This window comes from Gekko japonicus, unplaced genomic scaffold (genome assembly GCF_001447785.1).
Source record: "Gekko japonicus isolate JY-2015 unplaced genomic scaffold, Gekko_japonicus_V1.1 scaffold385, whole genome shotgun sequence".
Taxonomy (NCBI): Eukaryota; Metazoa; Chordata; class Lepidosauria; order Squamata; family Gekkonidae; genus Gekko; species Gekko japonicus.
The window spans coordinates 1,199,140-1,218,073 of record NW_015162489.1 but is presented as its reverse complement, the minus strand read 5'-3'; the positions used below and the strand labels follow the sequence as shown (position 1 = coordinate 1,218,073).

Below are 18,934 nucleotides of genomic sequence, written 5' to 3'. Positions count from 1 at the left end.
CTTTTAAACTCACTAAATTCAATGGATTTAGGGACAGGGTAATTCTGATTAACCTTCTAAAGATCTGAAAATCTTCTGTTGAAAGACAAATAGTTCTGACAAGCCTTAATTTAAACTAAAGGCCAAATATTTATGCTGAATGTTTTAATATCGAATCTTTGTCGTTTTAATTTGTTTTAAAATTGTACTGAATTCATGTTTTTGTAAGCGGGGAAGAGCAGTTAAGAAACAGAGTGAAATAATAAATAAATAATAAATAACTCTCAATTAGAATTTCTGGTTTCTGTCTTTTGGGCAAATCATATGATATATAAACAAAGGGTGAATCGTTGCCTTCATTCCTGTAGAAGCATGGAGTTTTTCCACCTGCACTTTATGCATCTAACGAAGTGGGCTGTAGCTCATAATTTATGCCATAATGAATAAAGTCGTTAATCTTTAAAGAGCCACAAGACTTTATTTTAGCCTTTATCACTCCTTTATATACACAAAACATTGCATTCATGCTGGCTTTTAATTTTTTTTGTGCTCCGCTCTCCATCATCTTCCTTCATTTATCACTAGCTCAGCTACTTTTTTTTTTTTTTTTTTGTATAAAGTAGAGAACAGGCCAAAAAAAACTTGCTGGGAGAGCGGACGATTTAGAACGTAAAACGAGTCCTTCTGAACCAGACCAAGGTTCTATCTAGTCCAGTATCCTGTTCCATGCAGCAGCCAACCAAAGGTCACGGAGGTCCAACGAACAGAGCCTGAGGCTTTCCCCTGCTGCCTCCTCGCACTAGTAGTATCCAGAGGCTTACTGCTTCTGAATGTGGAGATTCCTTTTAGTAACCTAGCCTTCACGAATCTAACCCTCTTTTAAAATCATCTATGCTAGCCTAGCTGCCATCACTACCTTGCAGTGAATTTCACAATTCAATTACTCCTTGAGTAAAGAGGGATTTCAAAGCGTCGCAGTCAGAATAGGGTTTCCTTCCTTCCTTCCATTTGCGCCCCGCGCATGGAGGCTTCCAGGCAGAGCAGGAAGCGAAGCCAGCTGACATTCTAGCTTTCCAACCTACCAGCCTCTTCTTGGGCTGACATGCTCTGGCCGCCTCCTCCCGATTGCGTGACGGTCACGGCGTGGCTTCTGAGTGGCTCCGGCGGCTGCCGCTCTCGCCCTCCCTTTCCCATCGTTCCTATGGTTACGCCTCTCTCGGGCGCTCTCCTGGAGCTCCTCCTCGTAGTGCCTGGGCCCGGGGATTCGGGGGCTCCCGGAGGTGTCGCGTGGAGCCGGGACTGGCCGCCATGGAGCGAGGTGGCGACGCCCCGAGCCCGGCAACGGACATGTTCTCTCTGGCTGGGCTCGGAGCCGCGCTGCGGGCTGTTCCGGAGACTCCCGATGCCGCCTCGCTGAGCTACTTGCAGCTCCCCTGGCAGCGGGAGCGCCGCGTGGGCAAGGTGCCTAGCCATCGCCGCCGCAGGGCCGCCCGCCTGCACCGCAAGGTGGGGCCTATGGGCAAGGAGATCCACGGTGAGGGGCTGGGCGCGGCAAGAGGCGAGGGGCTGCCGTGGAGCGCGTGGAGGTGGAGGCACCGCTGCGCTTCTTACCGTGCCTTGCAAACCTGTGACAGGGACGGAGGGAGAGACGGACTCACGCCACCCGGGCAGCTGTCAGCCTAAAGTGGGTTGGAGCGCGAGAGGAAAGTTGCTGCCGTTCCTGTGCGCATTTACCACGCAGTAAAGCCCCCACTGGTTTTAGTGGGACGAGCTTCTGAGTAAGCATTGCCTAGGACGGCGTTCCTCCTTGCGCTCTTAATTTGGAGCATATTTCATCGAAATGAGCAGGGAGCTTAACGTCAGGCTTGCTAACACGGGTACTTACCGTACTTCAAGTTAAGTTCCTTTTAACAGCACAGTTCAGGGTTAAATGTGTGCATAGGCAATATCACAACTCTCTGCTTCAGATTAACCAGGGATAATATGGTGCAGCAGGTGGCTTGTGAGGCTATAGTGATGCCCATTTGCACATGAACCTGTCTGAATGTGCTGGGGCTTATGTTTGAGTACACATGCAAAGCAACGGCTGTAGGCTGCTGCCATAGAGCTCCCCGGAGCAGTAATACGACCAGTAACAATGGGGAAAATACCATGGCCTGGTTCTGTTAGTGAGTATGATCCTTGTTCTGCTGCCTACTGAAAAGCCTGTGCGGTAGCTCCCTAGATTAGATTATAAGTAGTAAGAGATGGCTGAAGTGCATTAAATGGATTTAGACATGATTTGGGACAACCTTACAGAGCTTCAGCTTCGTTTTCCACAAATGTGCAGTTATTTATTCTGTTCACCAGGCCACTTGTTTAAGTGAATATGAGCATTAAGACTACCACAGTGACTTTCTAGGTGACCTGATAGCGTGAACAGTCAACAGCGACAAAATCTTGTGAAGCTGGCACTCCAGTGCAGCAGAGGGGAAGCACAGAACTACCTATTTTCTTTCTCCACTTTATAAAATAGCAGGATAGGATATTGGGGAAGTGGGTGGATGAGGCTAGTGTTTCTGCTGTTTGGGGGTTCCTGAAAAGCTTTTAATGACTAAAGGAGTGCTCCTACACAGACGTTGTACTGTAGGGAAACATTACGGCCTCGGGGAATTTTTTTGAAGAAATATAATATCAAAACAGGAAATGTGAATGACGCTTGTACAACCATGTGCTGCAGTGGCAATGATTGCACTGTCTAGGGGAAATATCTCCTTTTCCTGGGTACAAAATACTGTATTGTCAAGTGTTCAAAAAAGTATTGTATCCTACAGTAGAAATATGACACTGGGAGGAAGCTGTGGACACAAGCATTTGTTTTGCAAAACCTAACGTTGGAAAGAGCCTAGTGGACAGGAGAGTAAAACTCTTCTTGTTTCCGTAGTCACCTTCCAAAAATCCCCCCCAAAAAACCTGTCTCTTTTTTCCACAGCTTTGAAACGTTTGAGAGAAGCTGCCAATGCTAATGATTTAGAAACAGGTAAGATTACATCGTTCAGGCCCTTCAGCATGTTTCAGTGTAGCTGTCTCTGCAAGTGTTATTGGGTGATGCTGTTCTTGCAGCCTGAAAATATGGTAAGCAGAAAAAATTGACTTCTGGCATGGCAAAAGTAATACTGATAATTGTAGGTTTTGGTTTCAGCATTTTGCATATCAGTCAGCTTCTTGAAGAGGAGTGTAGAAAAGGCTTTGCTAATGTCTTCAAAGAAAGTAGAAGGCCTATGGAGGTGTCAGGTGACCAACAGTGGAATACCAAATAACAATACACCCTTCTAAGTCCATGGAAGTCAGTAGGCTTAGAAGGGTGTAACTTTGCTTAGGGTTGTGCTGCAAAAGAATTTTTCATATTATTTGGCTTCATAGAATCATAGAACCACAGAGTTGGAAGGGGCCATACAGGCCATCTAGTCCAACCCCCTGCTCAATGCAGGATCAGCCTAGAGCAGTGATAGCGAACCTTTTAGAGACCGAGTGCCCAAACTGTGACTCAAAACCCACTTATTTATCGCAAAGTGCCAACATGGCAATTTAACCTGAATACTGAGGTTTTACTTTAGAAAAAAAGAACTCATACATTAACTTAAGATGATCCAAACAAAGTAAGGAAAGCAATCCCAAATGCTTTCATTTACTTAAAATTATTTGGCAGAGAATTCAACACTTTAATGATGGTCTGGGCCTGGCTGGGGTGATGGCACGTGTGCCCACAGAGAGGGCTCTGAGTGCCACCTCTGGCACCTGTGCCATAGGTTCACCACCACTGGCCTAGAGCATCCCTGACAAGTGTTTGTCCAGCCGCTGCTTCCTTCCTTTCCTCTCACTTGCACTCATAATGTGTACCAGTGTGCCATGATACAGTGGCATTTAGGAGCAGGCCTTTATTTATAAATTTCTGTTTCACTTTTTTTTTTATAAAAATACTAACCAGTTTACAAAGGTGGCTTAGAACAATAAAAATGAGAAGATCGGATGAATATGATAGACCTAACAATAAAGTGCTATGAACAGCTTAGAAAGGATTACTTTCAGCTCTTACATATTGTCAAGAGAACAGGTGAACAGAATGGATTTCATCTGATGCCTAACAAAGTAGGCACCAGATGTTGGTCTCTGGAGAGGTGGCATAGAAGTAAATAAAATATCATCAGGGGAGGATTGCCATAACTGGGTCATCAGCACAGGAAAAGCTCTTCTGCCTGAAGGCAGGGGCATATAAAGAAGTTCCTCTGATGCAGATCTTAGGTGATGGGCGGGTTCATAGAGAAGCAAGTGGTCTTTGGGACACTGGTCAGACACCATTTACGCTTTAGCCAGCACTTTGAATCCAGAAACAATCTGGAAGTCTGTGTGTATTTGTATGCGACATGAGTACTGAATACACTTTGGCCCCAGTAATTTTAGTTGTATGGTTAAGAGACTGTGCTTAAATCTCTGCTGAAAATAATTGTTTGGCTGGATTGTGCTCACTGAAAGTGAGCCATGAGGCCTATTTAGATGTTGGAAGGAATGTGAAATTTGTCTGCAAACAGCAGAATATTCACAGTAAGAGGACAAAATGCACATGGATGTATAGTAGTAGCAGTGGGATATATAGAATTCACTTAAAGATACATAAAGAATTAGCATTCGGAAAAATTGTATTTTTACTGGCATCGCCTTCTGAAGGGCCATTTGAAGCATCAACTGTCTTGGTCATAGTAAGTAATAATATGGTGTCTCCCCATTTTTTCCTCACATTCTCTGCCCACTTATTTGAAAAAATAACTTGCCAGAAGTTACTGCTGAAGAATTCTGACCATGGATCTTCAGCACCAAGCATCTATCTGGACAATGTGATCCACAGTTCCCTGCACCTTGAATTGCAGTTCTGATGTAACTTAGTCTTAACCAAAAGCATGTTCCCCTCACTCAGCTTTTCTCACACACTGACTTGCCTTTTCTCCCTTGGTGGCTGCAGTGCAGCAGCTTCTGGAAGACGGAGCTGACCCCTGTGCTGCCGATGACAAAGGTCGAACAGCGCTGCACTTCGCTTCCTGCAATGGCAATGACCACATTGGTGAGTGATCTGGGATTGTCAGCTTCTAGTCCTGTGACTTGGAGAGGGATTGCTGATCATTTCTTTTCCTTCTTCAAAGGTGCTCTCCTGCAAACATCCCAGATTTCACAGGGGAAACCTATTGCTAAAGGAAAAGTGTGAACCTTAGGCAGTGGGGGTGAGAGAGAGAGAGAGAGAGAGAGAGAGAGAACAGGGATGCGCAGTGGTATTCTTTTGGAGTATGCTATCCATGAGGATGTGAATATAAAAAGCTGTCTTACACATAGTCAGGTAATTGATCCATCTAGCTCACTCTTGTCTGTTCTGACAGTCACAGGCTCTCCAAGAACTCACACAGATTCTACTGCCAATCCTGCTCCCCATGATCCTTTCAGTTGAAGAGGCTGAGAATTGAACGTGGGCTCTTGTACAGGCAAATGCTGCTGCTAAGTTATGGGTCTCCCCTTCTAGGATTGTCAAACATTTATTGCTTCTGAAGAGTTTAGACAAGGCTTATGAGTTTAGGTATGAAGCAGGGGGGGAATGATCCCTGAAATTTCTAACATCTTCAGAAGTAGGACTAAGGAGGACATTTTGAGAACATACAGGTGTCAATCAAGGTTGACATGGGACAGTATTCGGTCAGAATTGTGCCTGTATGCAGGCTTGAAAATTTCATGGATATGCTCTAAAAATAATTATTACAGGATACCCAACTCTTCTAAAAGAGTTTGTAAGGAAATCGAAATGCATTTGGGGAAATATGAGCAAGGGTGATTTTGCTCTGTTCATCAAGAGCTGACATTCAAAAGCTAGTTGATTTTGATTTAACATATAGAAAGAATAAGTGGCTTTTCTGTGCCTAATGTTCAGGGCCAGCTTAAGCCTGTTTTTGTGTTTTAGTGCAGTTGCTTTTGGACCATGGAGCTGACCCAAACCAGCGAGATGGTCTAGGAAACACACCCCTGCACTTGGGTAAGTCTCAGCTACACGCTATCAAATAATTGCTCCACCTTAGACTTTGGAGTTTTTTGTCTATCTCTTTTCTTCCTTTGCCAACATAGCAGCAACTGTCTTAGTCAGGAGAATTGCCAGGGCATATTCTGGATCTTCATGAGTATCATAAAGACAGAGCTGGTGAAAGTCATTTTGTCCTAAGGAATTTGAAGCCGGAGTGAGACTTAACTTGTTGTGAGCAGAATCTGGTGACCTGGTCAGAATCCTGAAAATACACGCTTTGTTAAATCAGTATGACAAGAAGGGGGATCCGTGATACTCGTGGGGGGGAGTATTCCCCACAGCTCCCGGCCTGCAGAAGCAGGAGGAGGAAGCGGCGGCAGGTGAGCCCAGCAGGCAGACCCATCAGGCCCGCCAAGACTTCTTCCCCCCCCCCCGTGGCAGCGGCGAGGCCTGAGGCCTGCCAAGCCTTCCCCTCCTCCCCGTGGCAGTGGTGAGGCCTGAGGCCCGCCAGATCTCCCCCCTCCTCCCCCCTTCCCCAACACTGGCGGCGGCAAGGCCCCCCAAGCCTTCTCCCTTCCCCTGGCAGCCGTGAGGCCTGCCAAGCCTTCTCCCTCCTCCTTCCCCCAGCAGCAGCGAGGCCTGAGGCCCGCCAAGCCTTCTCCCTCCTCCCCCAACACTGGCGGCAGCAAGGCCCGCCAGGCTTTCTCCCTCCTCTTTCCCCCCCGCACCCGCGGGACCAAGCCTTCTCCCCCTCTCCCCCAATACCGGTGGCGGTGAGGCCCACCAAGCCTTCTCCCTCCTCCCCCCAGTAGTGGCGAGGCCTAAGTGGCTCACAGCCGCCAGCCTGCCAAGCCTTCTCCCACCCCCCTCCGCGGCAGCAAGGCCTGAGGCCCACCAAGCCTTCTCCCACCCCCCCCAGCAGCGGTGAGGCCTGAGCAGCTCACAGCCGCCAGCCTGCCAAGCCTTCTGCTTTCCAGCGGCGGCGGCAGCAAGACAGTTGCCAGGGTGTTCTCTGCACATGCACAGGGAACGCTATTTTACTTTTGGGGGAATTAAGTATCCGCCGTATAGTTTTTTCAACTGTTTAGATTTTTCTGCACACCTGGAGATTGCTCCAAGTGTGCAGGAAAATCTCTCTGCCCCCCAAGTGCCCCCGTTGTGTGGATTTAGATATCTGCATGGAGGGGGCAACTTGGCTATTAGAGATATAGATATTGTTAGAATGTCAGACTAGGATCCGGGAGAGTGTGATTCAGATCTTCACTCTGCTGTGAAGTTCACTGGGTGGCCTCACCCTAGCCTACCTCACAGGGTAGTTGTTTTGAGGATAAAAAAAATAAGGGAGAACCACATATGCCTCCCTGAGCTGCTGGAAGGAAGGCAGCATAATAATGTACTATGTAGAAATATATATATACGTTTTTGGTCATGGAGAGAAAATATGAAACTGGATGTGGTATTTGCTTTAGAACTCAGAAAATGAGAGAGGGTATGGGCAGAACTACCTGTTCCATACGAGCCTCCTTGCCTTATTCCCCTCATTAAGCTGAATAGAATAACATCTCTGAAGTCTCTTTAAAACAAAACAGGTTTGTGCTGTCATGAAACTATGCAAATATATTTCCTTTGTTATTCCTTATGAACCTGACTGTTACGCAGTTCTAGATTTCCCAGTTGCAGCGGCAATATTTTTATTTCATGTCATGTGTTCAGTACATTTCTACATCTGTTATCTCTTGAACTCCTACAGTAGCCGTAAGGCAAGCCAGTATGTTTAGCCCCTTATTGCAAAAGGAAAGGCTGAGTGGCTTGCCTAAGGCTCCCTTGTGATTTGTAGATGAAGTGCAATTTTGAACCAGCTTGCACTCTTGGCCAATACACTACATCAGCATTTTTACAAGTGTACCCTGTAGAAAGTAGACTACCTTGATAAGACAGAATTTGTCCTCAGTATGCTACTGTATAGTGCAGCTTAGTTGTGTCTTGTGTTTTCCTTCCCCAGCTGCCTGCACAAATCATGTTCCTGTCATCACCACACTGCTTCGTGGAGGTAATTTTTCCTCTTGACAAATTATAAAGTTGCCCTTTCCTTTTGTGTTGTTCTTCTGGAATGTACCTTTGTCCTTCTGTGTGTGCATCTTTCCAGGTGCTCGAGTAGATGCCTTGGATAGAGCTGGAAGGACTCCACTACACCTGGCCAAGTCAAAGCTAAACATCTTGCAGGAAGGCCTTTCACAGAGCCTTGAAGCGGTTCGTCTTGAAGTAAAGCAGGTAAAAAGAAGCTCATGTCCCCCGGGAGGCTGCAGTGTGTGTCATGGGCAATGTTCCCTCTAAGCTGTGGAGTCTTGTGAGCAAAAATTCTACTTTGTGAGCTACTGGCATTAAAGTTGTGAGTGAGCGATTTGGCTACTGCATCAGTTAGTTTGCTCTGGAGCCATTCTTCCTGAGCTAAGACAAAAATGTGTGAGCTGGAGGCTAAAAAACTGTGAGCTAGCTCACACTAACTCAGCTTAGAGGGAACACTGGTCATGGGTACCATTACATTCTGTGCTTTAGAAGGGAATGGAAGAGTTAATTTAAGTACGAGAGGATTTGATGAACTGAAGAGCCGTAGCTTCTAAGTTAAATGGAAGATCTGCATTTATGTACAGAATCATGGTAGGAAAGGAACACAATGTAAAAACTCTGGGATAACCTGAAAAATTCATAAAAATAGTCTTGCTGGATCAAACTTGAAGACTTATGTAGTTAAGCGAGCTTTTCAGATATTAACAAAACGCTGTGTGTTCGTCTCGGGAGTTTTTATGCTGGGGCTGTACTACTGCCAGTCTTCTTTACTTGGAACTCTGCATTGTCTAGTCTATACAGAAAGAACACAGTGTTGAGGATATTTCTCAGGGTTTGCTTTTTCGACTCCAACTCTTATCATGAAGTCATCCATAGCAGCACCTGCCCTGGCCCTTTTACAGCCTCTGCTGTTCTAGGAAGCTCTTCTTTTCTGACTAAAGGACGGCTGTCATCACTGGTGCTGAGCTGATGGTGCAAACAGTGGTAGTTTGAGTTTTAAAAATGTATGAGGGATGCAGAAGAGGCAGCTGCAATGAGTTGGGTTGAGCCTGTGCTTTTCTCTCAGCAGTTTCCTTGCTGCATGCACGGTCAGGCAGCAGGCAGTCTAGAGGCACTTTCAGGGTGAGCCCTGAGTCTCACCTATGTAGAACTCCAGCAGGTGGGGAAAGCTGGCAAAAGGATGGTCACTTTTGCCTCTTCACCCTAGAAAGCACAGGCCCTGTTCATTGTGGTCCCTTTTCTCAGGCTTGCATGTATGACTGGCCCTAAATTTTAATTTTGGGTTGAGGAACGTCACGGTGCAAGCGCAGGGTATGAAGAAAGATAGGATTACACGCTACTTCAAAAAGCCCACCTCCAAATCGGTGAGAAAATACAGTTACATCAGTTCACACCTGAAATTGCATACTACAGATAACTTGGAACCGCTCCCCCCCCCCCCCCCCCCCCCACAAAACAGCCCTTCAGGAGAAAAGAGGTCCAATGCAAAGAAAACACAGGAAAGCAGCACTTTTGAGAGGAATGTAAAATGGGTATGGAGTGTGAAAGACACACATACAACAGAGGACAGAAGGGCCTGGCGTGATGTGATCCATGGGGTCATGAAGAGTCGGACTCGGCTGTGTGACTGAACAACAACAACAGTGTGAAAGAATGGAGCGATTCCCGAGTTAAAGGCTAGTCTGCAAATGCCCCAGGATTGTCTTCCAGAGTGGCCTACCATATAACTCTGAGAAGCTCACAAGCTTCATATTGATGAAGTCATTCCTTTCGTTTGTCACCCATATCTTGTAATCAAAGCTCTGCTGCCTCTGGGCATGGTTGGTTTCACTTGGTTATTAAGCATTTCAACATTTGTTAACCATCTCCTCTAAATTTGTCCAGTCTCTTTAGAAACTATATAAACTAGCATTTGTTGCCATATTCTGCAAGAGAATAACTGCAAATTATTTTACCAATTTATATCCCACTTCTACCATTGTTTGAAGCGGGTTACAGTTACAATATGTGAAAATAAACTCTGATAATTATAACAACCGTAACTGAAAGAGACTCATAACGTGAAAAATAAAAATCATAAGAACATAAGAAAAGCCAATGTTGGATCAAGCCAGTGGCCCATCTAGTCCAACACTCATCACACAGTGGCCAAACATACCAGGTGCCATCAGGAGGTCCAGCAGTGGGGCCAGGACACTAGAAGCCCTCCCATTGTTGCCCCCCCCCCCCAAGCACAAAGAATACAGAGCATCCCTTGCCCCAGAGTGAGAGTTCCTACCTATACCTTGTGGCTAATAGCCACTGATGGACTTCTGCTCCATATGCTTATCTAATTCCCTCTTGAAGCTGTCCATGCTTGTAGCCGCCACCACCTCATGTTATCCATTAACTATGATAATAAACCACACCAAAATCCCATTACAGACACTCATTTTCTGCATTTCCTACCTCTGTGCATATCTCCCAGCTCGAATCAAGCTGATCTTGTCTTGCAATCTACCTCTCCCTCCTGACTGCAGCTGGCTTTTCTTCGTAGCACCCCTTCCACCTTCTGATTCAGATGTAAGGGCTGAGGACTCTTCATTCTCATTTGTATCTGATGAAGTGAGCTTTGACTCACAACAGCTTGTACCCTGGAAAATGTTGCTGGTCTTTAAGGTGCTACTGGACTCTAATTTTATTCCGCTGTTACAGACTCGTGGCTAACACCCAAAACTGTAAAAATTGTATAGCTGAGCTGTCTTTCAAAATTTGTACTTTGCCCACATGGGAGTTGAGAAATCTAGAGATTTTAATTATGGGATTGCAGGGGCTCTTGTTAGACCTTCCATGAGGAAGTTCTGCTTGTGCTGCTGTTAGAATTAGCTTGAATATAACATAGGGAAGGGAACTGATGGCAACTGTTACAAAGCATTCTGTTGCTATGGAGAGTAATATTTAGCTCTCATGTGTTGGTGTGAATGGAAAAACAGTGGTATTCATCCCCATTAGTGAGCTAACTCTTGTTCCATGCCTTGGAGCATATTTATTTATTTGCAGATAAGTTTCCAGTTTACTCCAGAGGTTGTTCAAAGCTTTTAGTCAGTCCGCAGCTGAGTTTCATGTAATGTCTTCTAACCAGAAATTTGACCTTTTCTATTGTGTAGTAAAACCTCCTTTCTTCAATGTTTCTTCTTTCAGATAATCCAGATGTTGCGGGAGTATCTTGAACGTCTTGGTCGCCATGAACAGCGGGAACAATTGGATGATCTTTGCACCAGGCTACAGATGACTAGCACCAAAGAACAGGTCAGTATTAACACAGCTAAAAATGTAAATCAATCAAAAACAGCATATCAAGTATCAATGGTCGGAATAACAGCTGATTAAAATAGCAGTTAAAAAAAGAGAATGTTCCTGGTCACCCAAATAAGGGGAGAGGAATCCCCAAACAACCTATCCACCCACAGCTTAGGAAAACATGGGTAAATAACAGTTTCATCTGCTACCAAGAGCTTAACCAGCTCTTTGCCAGGAAAGTATTGTGGGGAGAGCATTCCACAATCCCGGTGCCACCACAGAAAAGGCTCTGTTGCCGATCATCACCCACCTTAACCTTTGAGAGCAGAAGCATATAAGAAGGCCTCCGTTGCAGACCTTTTATGATGGGCAAATGGCATTTTTAATCGTGCTTGGGCACAAACAATTAGGCAACTCATGTAACTTTTTTAAATTGGCAGGGTATTACAGCCCATACCATTTAACAGTCTGGCTGATGTCCCATCCAAAAATTGCTTAAATGTGGTTCATGTTAGAGAGAAGACCTGAGTCTCCATTTGTAGGCATAGTTCTGATAGCAACCCCCCCCCCCCCGTTACAAACTAGTTCAGTCATGTCTAGAACAGGATGGCTTCTTAAGTCCTGATTGTTGACCAACAGCATCTCTGTCCTTGTCTGGAGTGATGTCTCATATTGCTTGCATTTTTGCTCTCCCTCAAGATTAAAATGAACAGGAAATGGCTCTTGAAGGTGTTTTTAAAGAAGGTGTTTCAGATGCATGCAGGAAGCAGAACATTTGCATACAAAGCATTCTAATTCACAGACCATTGAACTGGAGATAATTTACACATTTTGTTCATGTTTGTGCTGGTCCTGGCTTTTGTGTCTGAAGTTTGTGTTGTGGGCCCTTTAACATAACACATATTCAAACTTTCTTTCTGAAGAGTTACAGCCATGCCATTTTATTCAGTCCTATTCAGCTTTAAAGAGCCTGTTTAAAACATACAAAATGTATGTATTTTAAAATATTTTATGCTGAGTGCACAAGGTGGTTCACAGTGTAAGTCATCCTACACCCCAAAGATGATACAATCTCTCAAATGCTAAAAAAATTACATATTCCAAAACCAATAATAAAAGCATGACAGCAACTAAAGTAGCCATCATTAACAAAAACTCACTGTTGCTAATCATAACAAAACTCACAGCAGTCATTTAAAATCAAAACCAACAACAGAGGGGAAGAGCAAACCAAAACTGCAGTTAGTTAATTAAAAGCAGCCTGATCAAAACACCTTGGTCCGGCTCTGAAAAATGGGTGACAGTGGTGCCCGATGTAAAAGAAAGGCGTGTGAAAGCCAGGGGCAGCCACTGAAAAGGCCCTGTCCCTCCTGGCTACCTGCCCCACCAACAGAAAGCAGGAAGCCATGAACAAGCACCCAAGATGCAGAGGGCACTTACATGTAGGGCCTGGGACCTGGGTAGGGCTTTATACATCACAACCAGCACTTTGAGTTGGGACTGGAATAGGCAGTGAAGATATGCTGCCTGTAGTCCACACCAGCTGGCAGTCTTGCTGCTGCGTTCTGGACTAAGCTGTCTTCCACAACTGTCCTGTACTGCAATAATGAAGCTGGGAGGTGACAGGAGCTAGGATAACTGGCGAGATCAGGCTTTCCATAGAAAAGTTGTAGTTGATGAACTATCCAAAGCTGGTAAAAAGCATTCCACATGACATGTGAAATCTGAGCATTCCTCTGTAGCTTCCAAGGTCTGAATCTGCTGTTTCAGGGCAAGTGTGCAACTCCATTTACAGTAGGCTGTCTCCCGGCCATAATGATCACTTAAATTACCCAACAAAGTTAAGAGTCAAACTAGACATCATGAGTGGCACAAGTTGGGACCAATGTTCCCTCTAAGCTGTGGAGTCTTGTGAGCAAAAATTCTACTTTGTGAGCTACTGGCATTAAAGTTGTGAGTGAGCGATTTGGCTACTGCATCAGTTAGTTTGCTCTGGAGCCATTCTTCCTGAGCTAAGACAAAAATGTGTGAGCTGGAGGCTAAAAAACTGTGAGCTGGCTCACACTAACTCACCTTAGAGGGAACACTGGTTGGGACGTGGGTGTCCAGTCTGACTCACTGTCGCACATGACTTGTATGAAGAGGGTTTACTCACCTAAAAGGGGCTCTGTTGGGCTTTGGAGCACTGCAAGGGGTGGTAGTGGAGGGGCTTCCAGCTTCAGTACTGCTGCTTTTGCCAATGGGAATGACTTGGTAGGGCAACAGAAGCCCCTCCACCACCATCACCTTGCAGTGCTCCAAAGCCCAACCTGGTTTTAGGTGAGTAAACACTCTTCATACCAGTTGATAACATGTGACAATGAGCTGGGTTGGGCACTTGTGTCACTTGGAATGTCTAGTTTTGCTCTAACATAGAAGTCCTTCAAGACCAAATCCATTACAGCTTTTGTGAGTCATAGTTGACTTAAACTGGAACATCCCTCTCCCCACCTGAAAAAGACGGGAAGGAGAGAGGGGTTGTGTGTCGCCCACATATTGATGACACATCACTACCTGACTTTGGCTGACCCCTCCTAGGTGTTTGATGTAGATATTGAAGAGCATGGGAGAAGGCATTGAACCTTGTGGGACACTGTGGCCCAATTGCCATAGGGCGTTCAGTGAAGCTCTCCCTCAGCTCTGCTTTCTGGCAGGGAAGAATGAAGCGGCCAGAGTCTGGTGCCCTCCTTCTCCATCCCAGTCAAGCAGCCCGGAAGTTATCAACAGGTGCTGAGAGATCCAGCAAAACTAATAGGGGTGTACTCGTGGTGGAGGGGCTGTGGATCAGGCCTGGAGCACCTGCTTTGCACCCAGGAGGTCCCAGGTTCAATCCCTGGCATCTCCAGCTAAAAGGATCAGGTAGTGGGTGATGTGAAAGACCATGAGTGAGAGCCTGGAGAGCCACTGCCAGTCTGAGTAAACCTTGATGGGTCCAGTGGTCTGAGTCACTTTAAGGCAGATTCATGTGTTTACTTCCCCTGTCCTGTTCCCAGTGGGCATCACCTGTCGGAGTGACAAATGCAATTTCTATACCGAACCAGGACCTAAAGGACACAAGCCCTGACCTGGGTGGCTCAAGGCTAGCCTGACCATGTCTGATCTCAGAAGCTAAGCAGGGTTGGCTCCGGTCAGTATTTGGATGGGAGGACCACCAAGGAACACCAGGGTCATGACACAGAGGCAGGCAACGGCAAACCACCTCTGAATGTCTCATGCCTTGAAGACCCTGTAGGGCCACCATAAGTCGGCTGTGCCTTGACAGCACATTCCACAAAAGGGCACCAATCCCTGGAGCACCACGTTCCAAAAGGGCATATTATCAACCAGCCTATAACTGTTAAGGAAAGCCTATTTTGGGGGTGGGGGCACCTCAGAACGGTTGCAAGGAGGAGAGAGGTCATATGTCTCTGCAACCTGCGTGGTAGCAGGTCCCCTCATGGGAGGATCTCAGGCCCAGTTCAATATCAAACCTGTTAAACTGGGGACCAGATTTTAATCCACAGTTTCAAAGTTTAGTAGTAGAGCTACACCAATCAAAACTAAGTTTGAGAACAGTGGCACCTTTAAGATCAGCAAAGGGTGCAGTCAGACAGCCCACTTATCCCGCTGTGGCCACATTTCTCATTTGATCTGGAGTTTTTTGTTCTGGGGTGGTTCAATCAGACAACCCAGAGCGGCTGTCTCTCACCTCGCTCCTGCTTCGCTTGCAGGCAGACAGGGATGTTCTTCCAGCCCAGCATGGCTTCTTCAGGGCTGCGGCTGCTGCAGCAGGACGACCGGCAGTGAGGGCACATTGCAGTCCACGGCAGTGGCAGGGCCTCCTATTCCCCAAGCCTCATGCCCACCTGGGGAAAGTCGTTGGTGGCTCTTCAGGGCAGCTGTGGCGGGAAAGGGGCTGAGGCGTTGGCAGCACTGGTGTCGCTGCTGCTGCCTGCCGCCCGCCGCCGCTTTATATGGCGAACAGCCGCCTTAGTTTGGGGGAGGGACGACGGGCGAAGTGGTGGTTCTGGAGGAAGGAGGGGGCTCTCTCTGGTTCAGCTGGGACAGACGTGTGCTGAGACAGGTGAATGGAGTGGGGGGGGGACAAAACACACAGGTGGTGCCTAAGAAGCTTGCAGCGCATATCCACTTATGCACACATCAGTAACTTGAGTGGGGGGGGAGCGTGTGGCAGTGAAACAGGAAGTGAGCGATCTGACTTCCCAAAAGGCTTCATCCCACAAGAGAGCAATCAGACATCCGCAGAAGTGCTGTGAAACTAGTAGGATCTATGAATACTGGAAAGCCAGGGGTGAGCACAGGGGGCGGAATGGGATACAGATGTTGCTGTCTAAACAAGCAATTTAAATCCATTGGTGAGAAGCAATAACAATGGATCAGAGTGCTTGTCTGACTGCGGCCAAAGTTTTATTTAAGGTATAGGTTTTCGTGTGCATGTGCACTGAAGAAGCTTATACCCAGAATAAAACTTTGTTGGTCTTAAAGGTGCCACTGGACTCAAACTTTGTTCTTCCACTTCAGACCAACACGGCTACCCACCTGAATCTACCAATCAAATCACTCTCATTGCTAGAAACTGACTCTACTGCATTTCCTGTTCATACATTCTCTAAGAACTGTTACCTTTAGTGGAGCCCTTGTTGTCATTATTGAAAGGTGTCTTGCGTTCCACAGGGGAGAAAGGCAGGTAATAATTTTTTTAAATAAACAGATTCTCTGGTCCATAGTAGCAGAAATATCTCTTGCTTTAGCAGTTTGACTGCACTTGCCCCAAATCTCACTGTTCATAGTTCTGTGCTTCCGGTGCTTAGTGGCTACGTGCAGCTTGGGACCCCATAAGCCCCAGCATTTTCGCCTAATTGCTGCAGCTTTCCTTTCCTGCTCGTCTTCCTTAATGTGTTGCATTGTTTCTCTGACAGGTGGACGAGGTTACTGACCTCTTGGCCAGCTTCACCTCCCTCAGCTTGCAAAAGCAGAAGATAGAGAAGAGGTAACGGGCTTTCTCACTGCTCTCTCAACTGAAAGGAGAAGCTGGAGCTGCCCTGCTGCCAATACCAATCATGTTTTTCCTCTTGGCTCTGAGCTGAGCCTGGACTGGACTGCACGGCGCCGTCACTGCCTTGGATGCTTCCTCCGGGACGAGAGGTTCATGCTGAAGTCCTGACCTTGTGAAGAAGGGGCTGAACTTTTCACTCTCCTGCTTTAACAAGCGTGGGCAAAATGTTTTCGGTATGCTGCCCTTTCAGGGGCATCTGTAAGGTCCCGCAAGTGGTAGATCCATTGTATTTCAAGCACATCTGGGAAACAGCTGTCTGGTACGCCATCACACTCAAGTCTGCCTCTAATTTGATGTTTTTGGTATTCAAGCACATGGATCACTGAACATTTGTACAAGTGGTGAGAGGTGCTTATACCCCTGGTGGGCAGCTTTTTCCTCCCAGGGGTCATAATTTGAACTGAGAGGGCTGAGGGGCCAGTAATGCTGCTGTGCCCCCGACTGAGATATAAAAGGCTGTTTAACAGGGGGGGCCCTCCCCCCGGATCTCATGCCCCTCAGCTGCTCACTCCCATTTCCTGTATTTCGGAACACACACAGGAATCAGTAGCTGAGGTATATAAGGGGAGAATCCTGCTTTTGCTGTTCGTTTTGGAGGCTAGCAGCATAAGGGTGAAAGAGCTCTTGTGGAGATGAAAGGTTTGGTTGCATTTTAAGGAGGACCCCAGCACCCAATTGGGAAGTTATTCGGAAGCCAAATGAGAAGTCCCCAGGGGCCAGAGTAGTCTCCTGGCCCCAGCTTGCCTGTTCATCCCTTATATCCTTGTCTTTCCCCCCCTCCAGAAAAACCAAGAAAGAATGAATTTTGCATACTTCCCCTTACAAAGAATCTGCATATTTTATTGGGGGAATAAGTTGTGTGCTTTCCTAATGGGGATGTGTGATTTGGACAATTGACACTTACTGAACTGTGCTAAGCTTCAGTTAAGTGGGCCATGGAAAAGTCTTTTGGCTTGTATCCTAGATTTTATTTCACATGACGGTCAAAGAAAACTTGCTTTCTCAATTGGGGGCTAAAAGAGAAACATCTCCACAGGTTTACTAAGAAAAGGATTTGCCTTACACAAAGGGAGGGACTGGACCCCAATGCATGCCAACCTAGCCCATCAGTCTACAACCCCTCAAGGATGTAGTCACTTCACAACACTGTGTTTTGACTTCAGTCTGCTCACAAGTGTGTAAGGGGGGGTATATTTAGCAAATTGGTTCTCAGGAGTCACTGGACGTGTTCCCTGCATCACTGACATTCCAAGCCTGGTTTAGGACCTTGAGACTAGTGAGATATTATGACCTTTGGTTTTTAAATAGGCAGTTTTTAAGGCAGAGAAGAATTAACTGGATTCATATCTTTAGATACAAGTCTAAATCTTGGCTTTCATGACCCAAGCAGCTTTGATAGAGAATCATGAACGCTCAGGAGAGGAAAGTTTGGGGGTGACATGACTCTGACCTTCTGGAGCCATCACTGTGAATGCAAAGATCTTCATGCCAATGTGCAAGGAGGGTGGGAGGCTATTTGAACTTTTCCATTGTAGATTTCAATAAAAATAGTGGCTGCTTTCAAGGTGTCTTCAGACATTCTCTCCGCTGTCTTCTCCGGCTTCACCTTCTCTGTCTCTCTTTCGTTTTTGTTTAAGCGACTCATCTCTGCCTGGGGCCTGAATGTGGACTCAGTAGTTTCTTCACTTGAACAATCAGTGGTAAAATGAAAGATGACAGTGTCTCAGTTGCCTTGAGCTCAAGAGCTGAGGCATCCTATCGACCAGATGTAATTTGCTGCCTTCGTTGTGTGCTTGTGGCTCAGCCCCCATTGTTATGAACTTCTGCTTCTTAATGGAGTTGTGGAAGAATCTACAAAAACGAATCAATGTCTCTTTGCTACCCCCTGCCGCTTCACTGACAGCAGCTTATGTGCACTGTACCTGGGAAACAGCGCTGCTGTCTAACTAAATCATATTTCTATATTGAATTCCTTTTATAGCACAGAAGGCAAAAATATTAATCATTGTAGTTTGGGGGGAAAGCAGGGAAGGGAGGAATTGTCAGAAACTCTTCACCTGGGTTGTAAGGGGTGGGAAATAGGCAACGTGCCAAGGAGTATGTTGATGGTCTAGAGAACATGCATTCTGCTTTGGTTACTTCTGATAACATTTAAGAAACGGAACAGGAGCTGATGGCAAACTTTTGCTCAAGATTTCTGCTTTGAACCCGCCTGCTCCCTGAGAAAGATCTTGCATGCAATTCACTAAGATCATCCATGGAAAGGAATGGATGCCATTTAAAAGCAGGGAAACGGGGGCCATTTTGTGGGGAGGTGGTGCTGAAATAATGTGGTGGAGGAAGCCTGTGGTGTAAATCAGACCCTTTGACTGTACCAGTTGTGCTGATTTGTGCTGGTTCTGCCCTCCGAACAAACAGTTGAAGAATCATGAATACCAACTTCATATTCATATGAAAGGCCCAGTTGACAACAGAGGCTG

General features: G+C 46.2%; 1 protein-coding gene across 1 annotated transcript; it reads left to right on the top strand.

The window, feature by feature from the left end:
- Positions 1–1,212: 1,212 nt before the first annotated feature.
- Positions 1,213–18,003, top strand: ANKRD54 (ankyrin repeat domain 54). Its single transcript, XM_015405982.1, has 8 exons — positions 1,213–1,513; positions 2,951–2,998; positions 4,976–5,074; positions 5,957–6,028; positions 8,016–8,063; positions 8,160–8,284; positions 11,261–11,368; positions 16,318–18,003. The coding sequence occupies exons 1-8, from the start codon at positions 1,288–1,290 to the stop codon at positions 16,390–16,392; spliced, it is 801 nt and encodes a 266-aa protein (XP_015261468.1). The 5' UTR covers positions 1,213–1,287; the 3' UTR covers positions 16,393–18,003.
- The last annotated feature ends 931 nt before the right edge of the window (positions 18,004–18,934 follow it).

What these genes read in the sequence shown, in the direction of transcription:
- ANKRD54 (XM_015405982.1), top strand. Translation starts at nt 1,288, where the DNA reads ATGGAGCGAGGTGGCGACGCCCCGAGCCCGGCAACGGACATGTTCTCT. An exon ending in TGCTAATGATTTAGAAACAG is followed by an intron (nt 2,999 to 4,975) that starts GTAAGATTACAT and finishes TGGTGGCTGCAG; the next exon opens with TGCAGCAGCTTCTGGAAGAC. An exon ending in TTCGTCTTGAAGTAAAGCAG is followed by an intron (nt 8,285 to 11,260) that starts GTAAAAAGAAGC and finishes TTCTTCTTTCAG; the next exon opens with ATAATCCAGATGTTGCGGGA.